This window comes from Scleropages formosus, chromosome 22 (genome assembly GCF_900964775.1).
Source record: "Scleropages formosus chromosome 22, fSclFor1.1, whole genome shotgun sequence".
In the NCBI taxonomy this organism is placed as follows: domain Eukaryota; kingdom Metazoa; phylum Chordata; class Actinopteri; order Osteoglossiformes; family Osteoglossidae; genus Scleropages; species Scleropages formosus.
The window spans coordinates 9,697,362-9,711,798 of NC_041827.1; the positions used below are offsets into that span (position 1 = coordinate 9,697,362).

General features: G+C 45.5%; 1 protein-coding gene across 1 annotated transcript; it reads right to left on the reverse strand.

Annotated features, from left to right (window-relative positions):
• Positions 1-516: 516 nt before the first annotated feature.
• Positions 517-12,070, reverse strand: LOC108918153 (tensin-2-like). The gene is made up of 22 exons (XM_018725192.2): positions 11,894-12,070; positions 11,156-11,206; positions 10,721-10,843; positions 10,398-10,462; positions 10,147-10,230; positions 9,793-9,905; positions 9,089-9,149; positions 8,917-8,992; positions 8,683-8,812; positions 7,979-8,044; positions 7,747-7,863; positions 6,196-7,629; positions 5,964-6,111; positions 4,899-5,785; positions 4,454-4,585; positions 3,767-3,859; positions 3,466-3,543; positions 3,023-3,091; positions 2,402-2,570; positions 2,217-2,285; positions 1,954-1,983; positions 517-1,559 (listed from the first exon to the last, which is right to left on the reverse strand). Exons 1-22 carry the CDS (start codon positions 12,041-12,043, stop codon positions 1,418-1,420), a joined length of 4,287 nt encoding a protein of 1,428 aa, XP_018580708.2. The 5' UTR covers positions 12,044-12,070; the 3' UTR covers positions 517-1,417.
• Between the last annotated feature and the right edge of the window lie 2,367 nt (positions 12,071-14,437).

Sequence of the window (14,437 nt, forward strand, 5' to 3'; positions counted from 1 at the left end):
TTTAATGTCTCAGAGACAATGTTCCTCAGTGAAAAGCTGAATATGCTCACCTCACACAAACAATAGTAACAGAAACAGACCATAGGAACAACTGCATGCAAGAGATTTCATGTCATCATGATTAGAAACATGTTATAATTACACGAGACATTTGCTGATATTTATTCTTAAACAGCGTAACAGCAGCCTGACAATTTTTTTAACTGCAATTGCATATTGCAAAATACATACTGCCACAAAATGATCCAATCTTGAACACAATTTAGTGAAGTGATAACAGAACAAAAGAATATATAAATACAGCTAAATGAATTTCAGAAAATATTGCTATTGGTAGGGTAAACTAATCTGTATCGACCCACTTGTGTTTGCTCTAATTCACCTTGTAATAATTCTAAATCAGATTCATTCCAATTTCAGTAGAAATTGTTAGCCAGCATCTTATACTTGTAATACCATGCTAACAAAATGCAAACTCTCACATTTCATATAATCCTTGGCAGAATAATTCTCCCCACCCTTTGTTCTGTTCTTAAAAACAAAGCACTTTGAAAGTTTTAGCTAAACTGAACATTTCTGAGTGCACATTAAAAACTAAAATTCTAGTCCAGCCCTACAAGTCTACAAATGAAAAGGAAGAAAGGAAACATTTTTTAAAAACCACAGTATTTCAGCCCTTGTCATTAGACTCCCATCCCTAGACAAGGGTTTGCCAGTTAGAACCCTTGTGGTCACAATGCTGTGTAGATGTTTGCCCAAACCATGCACACCACCACTTGACTGAATGGGTTACTTAAATGGTGTTGTGCATCATACATTGTGCTGTGTGTATTGCTGGAAGAAATACCCATTAGTATTAACAGTTACCTTCAAATGCATTTGATGATATTTACAGTATCCCTGGTGAAGGAAGCTAATCATTACATTTCCATATTTTAAAGGGAAGTTTCTTTAATTTAAACACAAATGTTCGGGTGCTGTATTTTTCAATTTGACCACTTTGGTGTTTAATGTGTATAGCGAAAACAGTACAGGTTATGGTCCTTCAGCATGCATAATTTGTTGATAATGTGTCATCAAAAAAACTCATGTACAAAAAAACCTACTTATCTGTGTTATTAGCAAACAGATATTTGGTATGAACACAGAAAGCAGAGAATTACAAGACATCCATCCATCCATTCATCCATTTTCTGGACTTGCTTATGTCATGCATGATAATGTTATTTAAAAAAATTGAAGAATAAAACTAAAACTGGGGTGTTACACAATCTTTCGCTATGAGACAGTTTGTTATAAAATGCAAACCATAATCCATGTGACATGGTCTCCCATTAAGGCCCTAATCTTTCGCACTTTGCAGGCTTCCTTGACTCTGTCCTTTGTGCCTCGTCTCCTTTCCTTTCCTTGTCCTTCATCATGTGCCCTGAAGCCTCAGCAGCACCTTGTTGATAAAGTTGACGATGGCAGTGGCAGGCTGCTCAGGGTCCAGCTCCGCAAACAGGTGGCAGATGTTATCAGACACGCTGCCAGGTTTCTTAGCCACAAAGCCAAATATCCTAGATGAAAATAAGCACCTCATATGTAAAATAGTATTAGGGGACATTGGTGATTCAAAAAGAAAGGAGCGGAGACCAAGAGACTGGTATTTTAGACAAGTGTGACAAAGAAATAATGAAAAACGCAAATTAAGCAGAAAAACATTAAAAAAATATTAATAAATGACTTGGTCAACTTGAGCTGGACCTGGATTTGTGAATGTTAACAGTATGGTTGCAGTGTCACTTGGCTTGAATATGGAACTACAGTGAAGCCAACTAAACAACATTGGGTATATAAGTATGGTTCAGAGATAAAAATGAATATTTTTGTCTAGATATTCAATGGACTGGAAGGGTCCAGCTGATGACCACTCTGGAGATGTAGGGAAACACGCACTCAGAAAGCACTTACTTAGTTGGTGTACTGTCAGAGTTGGTCCACCTAGAGTAAAGAAGAGGTAGACGGAAACATGCCTTAGAATGACGCACAGCAGCACAGCCACAATACAGTAGTGCACATTAACCTGTACTCTGCCTGGTATGTCACTACTGCAGTAAAGAATCTGCCAGATTCATAAATGTGGATGTACTACAGCAATGTCCCAAAAGTCCAAGAACTAGCCATGTGTCACAGGGGGTCCATAGGATTTTTAAAGCGCATGGCTGTAGGCCCACCTCCTCTCCTGGGGGTCAACACTGCTGAAAATCACAGTGCTGACAGGGTAATGTCTCCTGAAAAACAGCCTAGAAAGAGAGAAAGGCGTGTGCGTCGAACGCAAACATTTTCTTTATGTAGTACAAAGGCGTCCCTCATACGACAGATGTGACGCGAGATGTACTCAGAAAGCCGGAATCCCTACCTGCGCTCGTTGTCGGTTAGAGTAATACCCTGGGCAGACACCTTGAAATGCACAACTGTAGCGCCGGGATGCAGATCTCCGGACAGGGCGACACCGGCGGCTTTGGCGACAGCCTTGGGTCCCGTCAGCGATTCTGTCTCCACTGAGTTCAGGTAGAGCACGTTGCAAGCTGCAGCGACACACAGACTGCTGAAACAAAACGCCCCACTGAATGCACCGTCTCACTGCTTCTTTTTCACGAAATGCCATTTTCTTGATGCGTTTACACATGTAGAAGGCAGGCAGGCTGACGGTGGCCTTACGGTCAACAGTTGAGTGTTCGGTGTCTCTTTGCGGAGAAGAGCGCTTAGTTAAGGACACAGATTTTCAACCTGAAACTTGTCTCAGATTCCATTATGGCTCCCGCTTTATGAATGATCAGTAACAACAACACCACACTATATTCCTTTTAATACAGAACATCAGTTTTCTCTTCACAGTTACTTTTAATGAGCATTAACCAAAAACGCGTACGCTCATGTTTAGAGAATGAAACGACAAATAGTGAGGTAAAGGGTCATCTTCACCAAGGTGCGAAATGTTAACTTTATGCTTTGCCAGAAGGTTAGATGCGGGACTCACCTGCGCCCTGTTTGAGCAGGTCTGCTGCTGTGCTTGTGCTGCTGGCAGCCTGTAGCTCTCTGACTGGATCTGACACACACACACACACACACACACACACACACACACACACACACACAGTCTCTTTATGCAACTTTTCGCTAAGCGTGCAAGCGAAACAATTAACTGAAACAAAATTTATTTGAATTAAACCGACTTGGAAAGATTTTTGTCTGCACAATTGTCGTCTGCAGCTCTGCCTCAGACTCTGAGAAACGCACCTCTGATGGATTCACCACATGAAGCTGAGCCACAGAATACACACCAGGCAGGGGATGTCTCTCCACAGCAAATCGGAACAAGAGCTCGCATGATAACAAGGTATTCAGGCGTATCTGTGCTGCTCACTCTTGCACGCATATAACACTGCAGTCCCGAGCCTCTCTCCCTCCGGCAGAACTCACCGGACTCGGGGAGGCGCAGCGTGCACGGCAGGGAAACGGGCGTGATGGAGTGCTGATGGACCAGAGCCGACAGGCTCCCTGCGGCACAGAAACGACACAGGCCAGAGGGTGGAGATCAATGATCTGATGTGGCTGTCCAAGGCTGTCAGATTCACGCATGTATGTGCGTTTACCTCATGTCGCGGTACCGTGTTAGAAAAAAATAAGCAACGAAACTTTCATCGAGAAAGGAAAGTTCAGCTGTGAGCGTCGTCAAGACCGCGCAAGACCGACAAAATGCACACAGGGGGGTCCTCCTCACCGAAATGGGGCTCAATTGGGCAACCCCTGATCTTCACCCCCCGTGGGCCCTTTTCGATAAGGAAGTGTCGCACCAGTTGCTCCTGAGGGTCGCCTGCTCAGAGGTGGAGAGACAGCTTGTAACAGAAAGACGCATGCACTATTATACCGCGGTCCAAAAAAAAAAAAAAAAAAAGATTGCGCTCACTGTGTTAGAGCACAAAGCAGAACCGGGAGAGGAACTTCGCAAAGCACTAAGAGAAAGGGATTACAATCTTTCACAAAGATATCTGTTTCACACCTAATGCAACCTTCTTCGTACTCTGATGTACGCGCACGCAGTCTGAAACCGTTTGTCCCGAGCGGGGTCGCGGCGAACCGGAGCCTAACCCGGCAACGCAGGGCACAAGGCATGAGACGCACCCAGGACGGGACGCCAGTCCGTCGCAGGGCACCCCAAGCGGGACTCGAACCGCAGACCCACCGAAGAGCGGGACCCGGTCAAACCCGCGGCGCCACCGCACCCCCCTTACGCTGCTGCGTCTACAAGTTATGTGTAATAAATGGTTTGTAGTACAAGTGTACAATTTCATCTCAATGTCAAGGGAACCTCACTTTGGTACAGGGGGCAGAGAAGGGAGAATTTGCTGCACAGGGTCACACAGGGAGCGCAGCTGACGACAGGAACACAGCATTGCAGCTATTGTACCTTTACTGCTGTGGATGGCGGCGTTGAGAGGAAGCACGGCAACTTTCAGCGCCAAACCATACGCTCCCTGAAATGAACTGCTGTCTCGAATCAGGAAGGCCCCCGGTTCCTTCCCCTTCAACGCAGCGACAGCTGCGGGAACCGAGAGTGCGACAGAATATCCATATGGTTCACGCAGGCATGAAAACCAGGAAGCGCGGTTAAAGGACGCTGCATGAACACACTCACATATAAATGAAACGGGAAAAAGCAGCGCGTCTTTTTGTACATCAAGTGATCATTTTCTATATATTTCTCTGCCAAAGCATCACATTTTTAACCAAAGAAATCATACCACTGTAAAACATGAACAAGTAAGAGTTATATTATTTAGTCGTTTTGCTTTTCCAGCTCAAGTTTTATGCACTTATATTAGAAATCTCAGCAGCTGTTTTTTTTTTTTTACCTTGGTCCCTCGAGATGTCAGGCTTATACCAAAACTGAGATCGGTCCTGGACAAACTTGACACGGTTCTGTACCTCCTCTGCCAGAGGGAGGGATCCATCATCTGACTTTGTGAGAGATGGTAATTCTCTGAAAGAGGGAGGCATCACGTGCTGAGGCTTGGGGCACAGCGACTGCTTGTTGCCTGAGGGTCCAGAGCCCGGCCTGTGAGTAGCGTCGGTACCATATATGCGTTGCTTTTCAGGAAGCGCAGGCTGGGGTGAGGGGATGGTAACAGCAGTATACCCTGTATATGGCAGTAGCGGGATGCTAAGGGGGTAATACTTTGTAGACATGGGGAAAGAAGGTGTGGAGGAACCATTGCAGGACTGGGGTATACGATGGCTGCTGTGGTCATCTACATTAGCGTGAGGTGGGTGATGCCCTGAGCTTTCTGCCCCAAGTTTCTGTGCCATTGAAGGGGAGCATGGTGGAGGGTGGCATCTTTGACTGCCTTGAGGGGGTTGAGAGAAAGAAGGGGAAGGCTGTGGTGTGGAGCTACAGCTTGAAGACCCTCTCGTACTGCTCCAGGTGTCAAGGTCTCCATGCCCAGAAAGACTGCTGCTGGGCTGTACTTTAACCGATTCCAAACCTGAACAAGTTGGCTCAGGACTGGGGCTGGAGGAGAAGCCAGAGGGCTGCCGGAATGTGGACTCTTCGGGGTGACTTGTGGGTTCTGGGCTCCTGGTATTTATGGGGGATGCAGTACATGTGATGGTTATGCATTGAGAGTCGCTGTGGCTCAGGGACACGTTCTTATGCTCAGATTCCTGCGGCTGGAAGCACGCAGCACGTGCCGGGACGGCCCGAACTTCTGTCACAAAGAATTCCGTCTCCCCAGGGCAGGGGCTGAAGGAAGCAGAGAAAAATTGTTGATAGTTTGTCCTCCTGTTCATTTTCAGATAATTTCTCCTCTTCGAAGAGAATTTTCACGTTAAAATGAGAGTCCTACTGAAGAATATACCCAATCCACAGCTAACAAGCTGATTAAAAAAGTACATCAACATGACAGGGAAGATCTGGTTACCTCTGAATGTTTGAAGAACCGGGTGACCTAGAGACCTCTGAAGGTGCAGAGCAGGTAATGTTGGCATCTAGGGACTCCGCTTTCTGAGAGATTTGGGAAACTTGGTGATGGCAAGCCACAGTGTCCACAACACTCTCAGAGAGATGCACTGAAAAAGAAATGGTGGAGGGTGAACTAGTCATTCTGCTCAAAATGACAGTGTGAACTCATCAGACTTGCAGTGTGAACATACCAGACTTGCTATGTGAAGGACCTTGTAGACAGTGGCCTGTGACTGGTGCAACTGGAGCAAAGCAGTCATGTGTGCTGCTGCTACAGAGGGAAGTTACGGAATCTTCGCCACGTGTAGGCAGAGGGGAAGTAGATCCTGACTGGTACCCAGAGGCATAACCACGGCTTTCTGATAGAGATGGCTGATCAGTCGAGCAGGAGCAGGGCCGTTGCGGGGTTTGATAGCCACTGCTGCTACTGGTCTTCAGATCCAGGTTGGAGTGGGAGCTGCTGTGGGACTGGCTAAGAGAGGGTTCAGTGCAAACGGGAGGAGGACAGGACTGGGAGTCAAACGAAGATACATGTGCCATATAGGGGCTACGTCTGTTATTTCTATGGCAGAACTCTGAATCTTTCTCCCATTGAGACCCTCCCTCTTCTTTCTCCCAGTGGACTACCGTGCCACTGTGCAACGTTAACTCGTCCTCTTGATTTTGCGCTCCTTCTCTATTCCAGGACACATCTGTCTCTCTGCGTAGCTCTGCATCCAGGTCAGAACTTTGCACTGTGGCTACCTCTTTGGCCCAGCGAAAATCCTCAGGATCTCCTTGGCCAATTCGGAGTGCGTGGAAGGTGCTGACGGGCACGGATAAATCTTCTCTTTGGCAGCAACGCCCTGGGGAGACTCGGCCATTAAGCAACATTTCACGACAAACGTTGGGAGTCTGCGATCTATGCAAGCAAAGCTGGTGTAGGTTGGAAGATTGGTGGACCTGTGCAAATTCCTCATCCCTGCAGGGCAGCCTGCTGGAAGGAGGAAGTGTGTAAGCATGGGAAGGTAATGAAACACCCTGGGTTTGGCATGAACATGAGTACTGGGGAGAACTTTCAGAACTGTAGCACTGCAGATTCCATGGTAGGGAATGGTGAGAGTGGGTGTTACGGTGCTGACACATGACCATTGGTTCTGGAGAAGTTGCTGGGCGAGAGTGTGGGGAGATGGGTGGTGTAGGACGGGTATTAAAGTTATAAGACCGGTCTGGACAATATCCATTTGACTGTGGCATAGATGCCATGCAGGTAGGTTCTCCACAGCACAGAGACCAAGGGCCAGCTCTGCCTTTCCCCGGGTGTTCTACGGGAGCAGGATGTCTGGTGTCCATGAAGCCCATCTCTCCATCTCCTTCTGCCCTCATACCACTGAATTCCACTAAATGACGATGCAGTTCTTCCCTCTTCTGCCATCTCGAAAACCGCGGAGGATACCTAGAGTGCTCAGTGGGAGCCGACAGGTATCTCGTAGTGGAGTTGATGTGTACAGGTGAGCCGTGCCTCTTCTCTGCTCGGCCAGCTGGGCTGTCATTTGTGGAGATGAGGGTGTTGGAACCTGGTCCATGGCGCTTTTTGACCTGGGCATACAAGCTGCCATCAAGGGGCCCGGGCGTATGGGTGATATCTGTGATAAATAGAAATATAATGGCCATATATATGTAATAGAATTCTGTGAATTTTAGTAAAGGTTTTTTTATCGTGAAAGAATTCTTTATGCATGGTGGAACAGTGAGGTAGCTACCTTCTGTACTGTCTTGATGTCGAAGATTGAAGTTCTCATAGGAGTCCCAGCGCAGCAGGGGATCGGTGCTGGCGCATTCCACCATCACTTCATGGCTCTTGCCACTGTAATCACAGCCTAAGAGCCAACCAAAAACCATGGCAATATTTCATTTAAAAAAAAAAAAAAAAAAAAAAAAAAAAACCAATAACAGGTGGAGAGATGAACACCACAACATTAAGTAGAGGAGTACCTTTGATTTTTTCTGATCCAGAAGAAAAGACAAACTCTACTTTGGCATCTGCGGGAAACTTTTCATCTAAATGGAAGTCAAAATTAAACATTTAAATCACCAAAGGCTCCTGAAGTTGTCTTCAAACAAAAGTTCATACCTAACCTTCAGTAAAATGTAAGAGACTTGTGTTTCTCTCTCTCACTCACTCACTCTCTCACTCTCAATTACCACTTGCCCCAAAAGTGAGTTGCAGTGGTGTGGAGCTTATCCTGGAAGCACAGGGTACTAGGTCAGGTAGGGAACGCCTTGACCAGGACGCCAATGCATCACAGGACCTCCATACACACATTCACTGATGCATACACACACCAAAGGCTATTTAACAGTCTACCTGAAACATGTCTTTGTGAGAGGAAACCAGAGCACTCACAGGAAATGCATGTAAGCAAAATCGAATGTGCAAATTATTACAGCCTGAACGGAGGTTGAACCCACGTCCAGTTGCCGTATCACACAGGCTCTCTTTCGTACTTCGGCTTTGCACAAATCTCATCCATTTTGGGTACATCTCCCTTTCTCTTTAGTTTTAGTCTTTAGTTTTCCATATAATTTATGCCTGGATTCTTATCACAGACACACATTTTTGCTGTCGCTGCATTGTCATTATCCCCCCTTTCAGCACTCTGGAATAAGACCCTGCTACACCCAATCACTCGGTGTACCATTGCAGGCTTCGTCTAGTTCCTCTTTGCTGAACCACAGTCGAGCCCCTTGGACGGTGCCTGTGTGGAACTGCAGTCGAAATACCGCGTCTCTTTCTCTCCCATGGGCTCGCCAATGGTAGCATTTCACCTGCAAAGAGAGACAGAGAGCGGCTGATACAGTACGGTGACCAGGGTTATGAAAGAAAAAGTGCAAAGTGCTCGTTGTATCCAGCAGTTACAGTATTTACTGACCATGACCTCTCCCTTCAACAGCAGAGCAGGTTCAATGGCAATACACAACCTCCTGGTACTGGAGCCCTGTGGGTTACTGCACCACACACACAAAAGTGTCAGGCACAGGCTGTTACTGCTCTTCACAGCTATATGACCAGCAACATAGGTGTAATAAACCTCTAAGACTCACTAGACCCCTGAGGTGTAGACCAGCTGCATGGACTGGTAGATCCTCAAGAAGGGAAAGTAACCTGAGCGGAAAGACGAGTGTCCTTAGTAACTGAAAATGCAGCACAACAGTACTTCACAATTTCCATTTTTTTATGAAGAATAAAACAATTTTTATCTTTTGATAAACAATTAGGTTCAGAACATAGACGTGTACAGACACACAAGTACCAATACATTTTGCCTGTCTTTTTTTTTTTTTTTTTTAATTTATTTATCAGTTATTATACTTTATTTTACCTTTGGCTATGAAGCCTTATGAGGTTCAGTTAATACTGGGCATGAAGCCCTTGCAAAGTCACAAACTGACATTAAAATGAAAAATTTGAAAACTATTTTAAAACATATAGGTTTCCATGTAAGGGGGGCACAGTGGCGCAGCGGGTTTGGCCCGTGCCTGCTCTCTGGCGGGTCTGGGGTTCAAGTCCCACTTGGGGTTCCCTGTGACAGACTGGCATCCCGTCCTCGGTGTGTCCCCTCCCCTTCCAGCCTTGCGCCCCGTGTTGCCTGCCGGGTTAGGTTCCGGTTCGCCACGACCCCACTTGGGACAAGCGGTTTCAGTCAATGTGTGTGTGTGTGAAGTTTCCATGTAATAGGTAAGATTCTTGAATAGAACATATAACTAGTTAATTATGTCTGGTTAATTTATAGAATAGAGCCCCCCACCTCTGCCTGCCTGGAAGTTGGGTAGGTTGGGGATAAGAACCTGGTGCAGGAAAAGTGGGCTTCTGCTCATCTTGATGGCCCCAGAGAGGAGCCCTCTGAAGTAGGATATGTACCTAATATGGATAGAAAAAGCTTGGACACTTTGATTTTATCTACAGCATGTTGGCTAACTGGAGGAAAGTATCACAAACTGCAGGGCAAAAAAAAAAAATATATACATAGAGAATGAGAGAAGTAAAAAAAAAAAAAAAAAAAGACAAAAATTAATGTGCAATTCAAAATAAAGTCAATATTGTTAAGTGTGTAGGAAATAACCCTGTTGTGTTGGGTTTAACAAGGGGGTTCACATCTGACCTGTTTTGGGAGGGATGGAGAGATGACAAAACCTTATCCTCACAGAACCTTTTCATGGCCAGCGTGCTGAGAATCCGGTCAGCCCTTTACACACACACACACACACACACACACACACACACACACACACACACACACACACACACACAGTTTCCATTAGGAAAACAGATTTAACAAGCACGCATGCCCGATACTAATCCAGCCACAGCGGCAGTAGTGAAAGTTATGTTCGGTAGATGTAGGAGGGTTACCCTGCGCAGACCTCACTGTAGTGCATGTAGGCAGAGACGATGACTTCAGTTTTGCCTCTGTGCCCCTGGAATACAGAAGGGGAAAGCCTGGTGAGGGAACATGCTGTCATCTGCTGTGAGCACTAGGATTATAGCTGACTTTATTCCCACTGAAAGACTGTCCTTGATGTCCTCCAGTTGATTCTGTGTTATGATAAACAGAGTGAATTAATTTCCTCTAAATTTTTTCTAGTCGTTTACTACAGAACATAAGACGGTATAGGAAAAGAAAGAAAGAAATCTAATGCCGTTGACAGTAATTCTGTTCGTATTAAGCTCCGAACCTTGCAGTGCAAGACAACCACATGCTGGGGGTCAGAGGTCAACCAGGTCTCCATAGCTCTGCAGATGGCACTGATTTTGTCAAGGTGTGGAGCATGAAGGTCAGGCCACCCAAAGTCACTGACCTGATGATGGAAGGAACATAGGGGAAGAGTTTGTAATGGTAATGGAGGTTTATTCATTTTTTTGTTTCCATTGCTTGTTTTGACTTTGCCCTTTCGAAGTGCGCTAACTGTACGAGCTGTCAATTTTCTGAAAGAAGGATATATTGTATTGTTAAATATACTCTGCTGTTTATTTCTGTGCTCCATTGATTCTGCGCTAGAAGCAACACAATGTCTCATCGTAGAGTTTCATAAGCTGATTGTCATCTTATAACTTGCCTATAACGATGACAGGAAAGTGAGGCGGCATTCGCTCTGTCACGTTTGCAATACCTTTGGATTTAGGCGGATGATATCGTGACGCTTTTCGGACAGGTTAAAAAGCTGTTGCGAAAGAAGAACAGGTCTGTGACAATGCAATCAAACTGTCCCCACCCTGTCATCATTGATGACACACACAGCAAATCCATGGAAAAAAAAAAACAAACATACAAAGCTAAACTACGCGTAACGACCGTCATCCGTTTTCAGTTCATAGATTGTTAAAGGTGAATTTTGCAGCCGTTATCTAGCAGGGTTCAAGGAAACATACCGTGCTGCTTGAAAGTATGTTAAACCTATAGGGATGGTCATTGTTCTTGTATAAAATACTAAAATAAACATATAAAATCTAAACCTGAACGTATTTTTGCACCTACACTAGTTCAGTTCCCCTAGCGCGCAAATGATGTCCTCTCAACGAACACACGGAATTGGTAATTACACACCTGCTATGTCAGAAAGGCCGTTCCGATTAAATATCAATTTCTTGGTAGAAGTAAGGGACAAGGGGTTCACATACTTTCAAGAAGCACTGTACAGTATGTGCAGTTTTAACCTTTCGTAAGGCACAAAACCTGGAAATTGTTCCTTCCTTTATAAAACATAACAAAAGTTCAAATTAAAATGAAAAGCACGCTGGTATGTGTGAAACAGCAACTGTCAAGCCCGTAAATACTACAAAATAAATATATGAAGCGAAGAAGCAGCTGGCAAAAACGATGAACGCTTGTGCTCTTTTTCTTAACGGACCTGAAACTTGTCCTGGTGCTTCGACTTGAGCATGGCAGACACTTCCTTCAGGTTGGCCCGGTAGCGTTCCTCCTCCAGCACGGCGGGGAAGAAAACAGAAATGATCTTCTCTGTGACGTAGGTCAGGTCAAAGTCATAGCGCCTCTCCATCACCGTGTCTATCACCAGATCCGCGCTAAAGCTCCAGCACCAAGAGGAGACAAAGGAGAATTTAGTATTCAGAGGAGCTGCGGGGGAAACGGAGACAGAGATCAAAGGGTAAGAAAAAGCTTTTTAAGAGCTGGTCAGTTCTGGGCTCAAGCAAGGAGGAGGAGTTGGTTGAAAGGACTGAAGCTCTCAGTAGAGAAGAAATGCAAAGACAGAGGTTTCGCATGCAGACATAAGAGAAAACTGACCTCTTTGTTACTTAGATCGTGACAGAAAGACACTCGTACCTGTGGTCAGTGTCCCTTTGTTTAATGTAGGTCCCAGGCGTGCTAGAACCCTGGCAGCAGAGACAGAGCGCTGATTTAACACACTTTATCACAAATAAACATGCACAGAGGAAAAAAACAGCAGCAGAAGGCAAGAGACTGTCAAATGCAGCAAACAGTAAGATGGATGGATGGATGGATGGATGGATGGATGGATAGATGGATAGATGGAAAGACTTTATTGATCCCACAAGGGAAATTATTACACAAGGGAATAATGTTTTAAATTTCTTATGGATATATTTCAGACTCTTTTTGGCCTACCCTTGTATTTCACTTCTCATATTCCTCATTACAACCACATTAAGTGTATTTCTGACATCACATTTTGAAAGGACTTCAAAAGACCCTGCCATGGTAACCCCCTAACCAGAACTGCAATAGTCTATACAACCTGCAGAGAAACCTCACCTGTGCGGAACGGGGAGCAGGGACACAAGGCTCTCTCACCTAAACAAAAGAACACAGTACGTGTCTTCTACTTTTCTTTGGTACGGCTTCTGATCATAATTTAATACAGAGATGATATGTATTATCAAGCAGTTTAAGCGGAGTATCTTCCCAAAGGTTTCGGCAATTGCGTTTCCCAAAAAAGGACCTAAACACCCTAGAACAGATTTTAAGGAGCTGGTAGAAGTACAGAGAGTAGGCAAACACAGAACACACACGAACTCTCATCCTTAGGCTGAAACACTGCAGCGGCAGTCTAAAGGAGCGCTCTGCCTTCAGTACGCACGGGACTTGTGAAAACTTCCTAAACGTGTCTCCTATTGCGATACGGGATAAAATTCGCAGCCGAGTTTGCTTGTTAAATTGTAGTTAACGCACCGTTCATGATTTACAGATCACACACACGCAAAGGACAGCTCATGCAAAATGTAAAGCAGTTCATTGCCGTAACCACCGAAATATGACTTCAATGAGCTGGGAGAAAGAAAATGAATCTAGCATTTAATAGTACATTGAAAACTACTGAATAGGAATTTTTATGACCCAGCAGGAATTCTCTCCGTCGGCGTTTGCTCGTCGTTTAAGTGGAAGCGAAACGAACTATGTAAATCGCTCTGAATAATTGCGTCTGCTAAATAAAGCAAGAGGGGCCTGGCAGTGTAGTGGGTAGCACTGGCACCTCACACCGTGCTCTACGAATGAATCCAGCTCAGCCTGCATGGAGCACGGAGCGTGGAGCATGTTCTTCCCCCGTTCATGTGGATTTCCTCCCACAGTCCAAAGAATCAACCAATCAGATGCTGAATTTTAAAAAAAAAAAAAAAAAAAAAAAAAAAAAATGCAGCTTTCCCTTCCAGTAGCTGCTAAAGTCATTAGCTGGACCGCTGGAAAAGTCACACACTCAATCACTTCACACTAAACTTCACTTACATTTACATTTATTCACTTAGCAGATGCTTTTGTCCAAAGCGACTTCCACTTGCACTCTATGTAGCGTTATCAGCCCATACGCCTTTATTCACCAAGGTGACCACACTGCTAGATACTCTACTTACAAGGGGTCACTCATCCGTGCATCAGTGAAACGCACTCACTCGCGACACTCGCACGCTACGGGGGAACACGAACAGCGTGTCTTTTGAGTGTGGGAGGAAACCGGAGCACCCGGAGGAAACCCACGCGGACACGGGGAGAACACGCGAACTCCACACGGACCGAGCGGGGATCGAACCCACGTTCTCTCGCACCGCCCAGGAGCTGCGAGACAGCAGCGCTACTCGCTGTGCTGATCGACGGCTGAGCGCAGCACAATGAGGAGAGGACACCTACCGAGTCGCGCACGCACACACACACAGGGAGAGCGTGCAGAGTGCTATAAACACAAGGCTATTGCACAAGGGAAGCACTGGCAGCAGGATCTCCTGGCACGTATAAGCCTATCCCTGTTGTGACAGGACAACACCTGTGATGTCATGCTGAGGAAAAGGCCAGGCAATCGAACACTACGAGGTAAAACATAGTGCCACTAATAGCAAAGATCAGATCTGTCATTCCGAGTCCAGAGAGTTTCCAGAAAGTAGTGATGGAACAGTTTTTGTTGCTATAACATCGCAGCCCTCCA

Coding starts and splice junctions, on each gene's coding strand:
- LOC108918153 (XM_018725192.2), bottom strand. CDS start 12,043: ATGGAGAGGCGCTATGACTTTGACCTGACCTACGTCACAGAGAAGATC. Junction 6,112..6,195: donor TCCTTCACATAGCAAGTCTG/GTATGTTCACAC, acceptor TTTCTTTTTCAG/TGCATCTCTCTGAGAGTGTT. Junction 3,092..3,465: donor GCTGCGCCTCCCCGAGTCCG/GTGAGTTCTGCC, acceptor TGTGTGTGTCAG/ATCCAGTCAGAGAGCTACAG.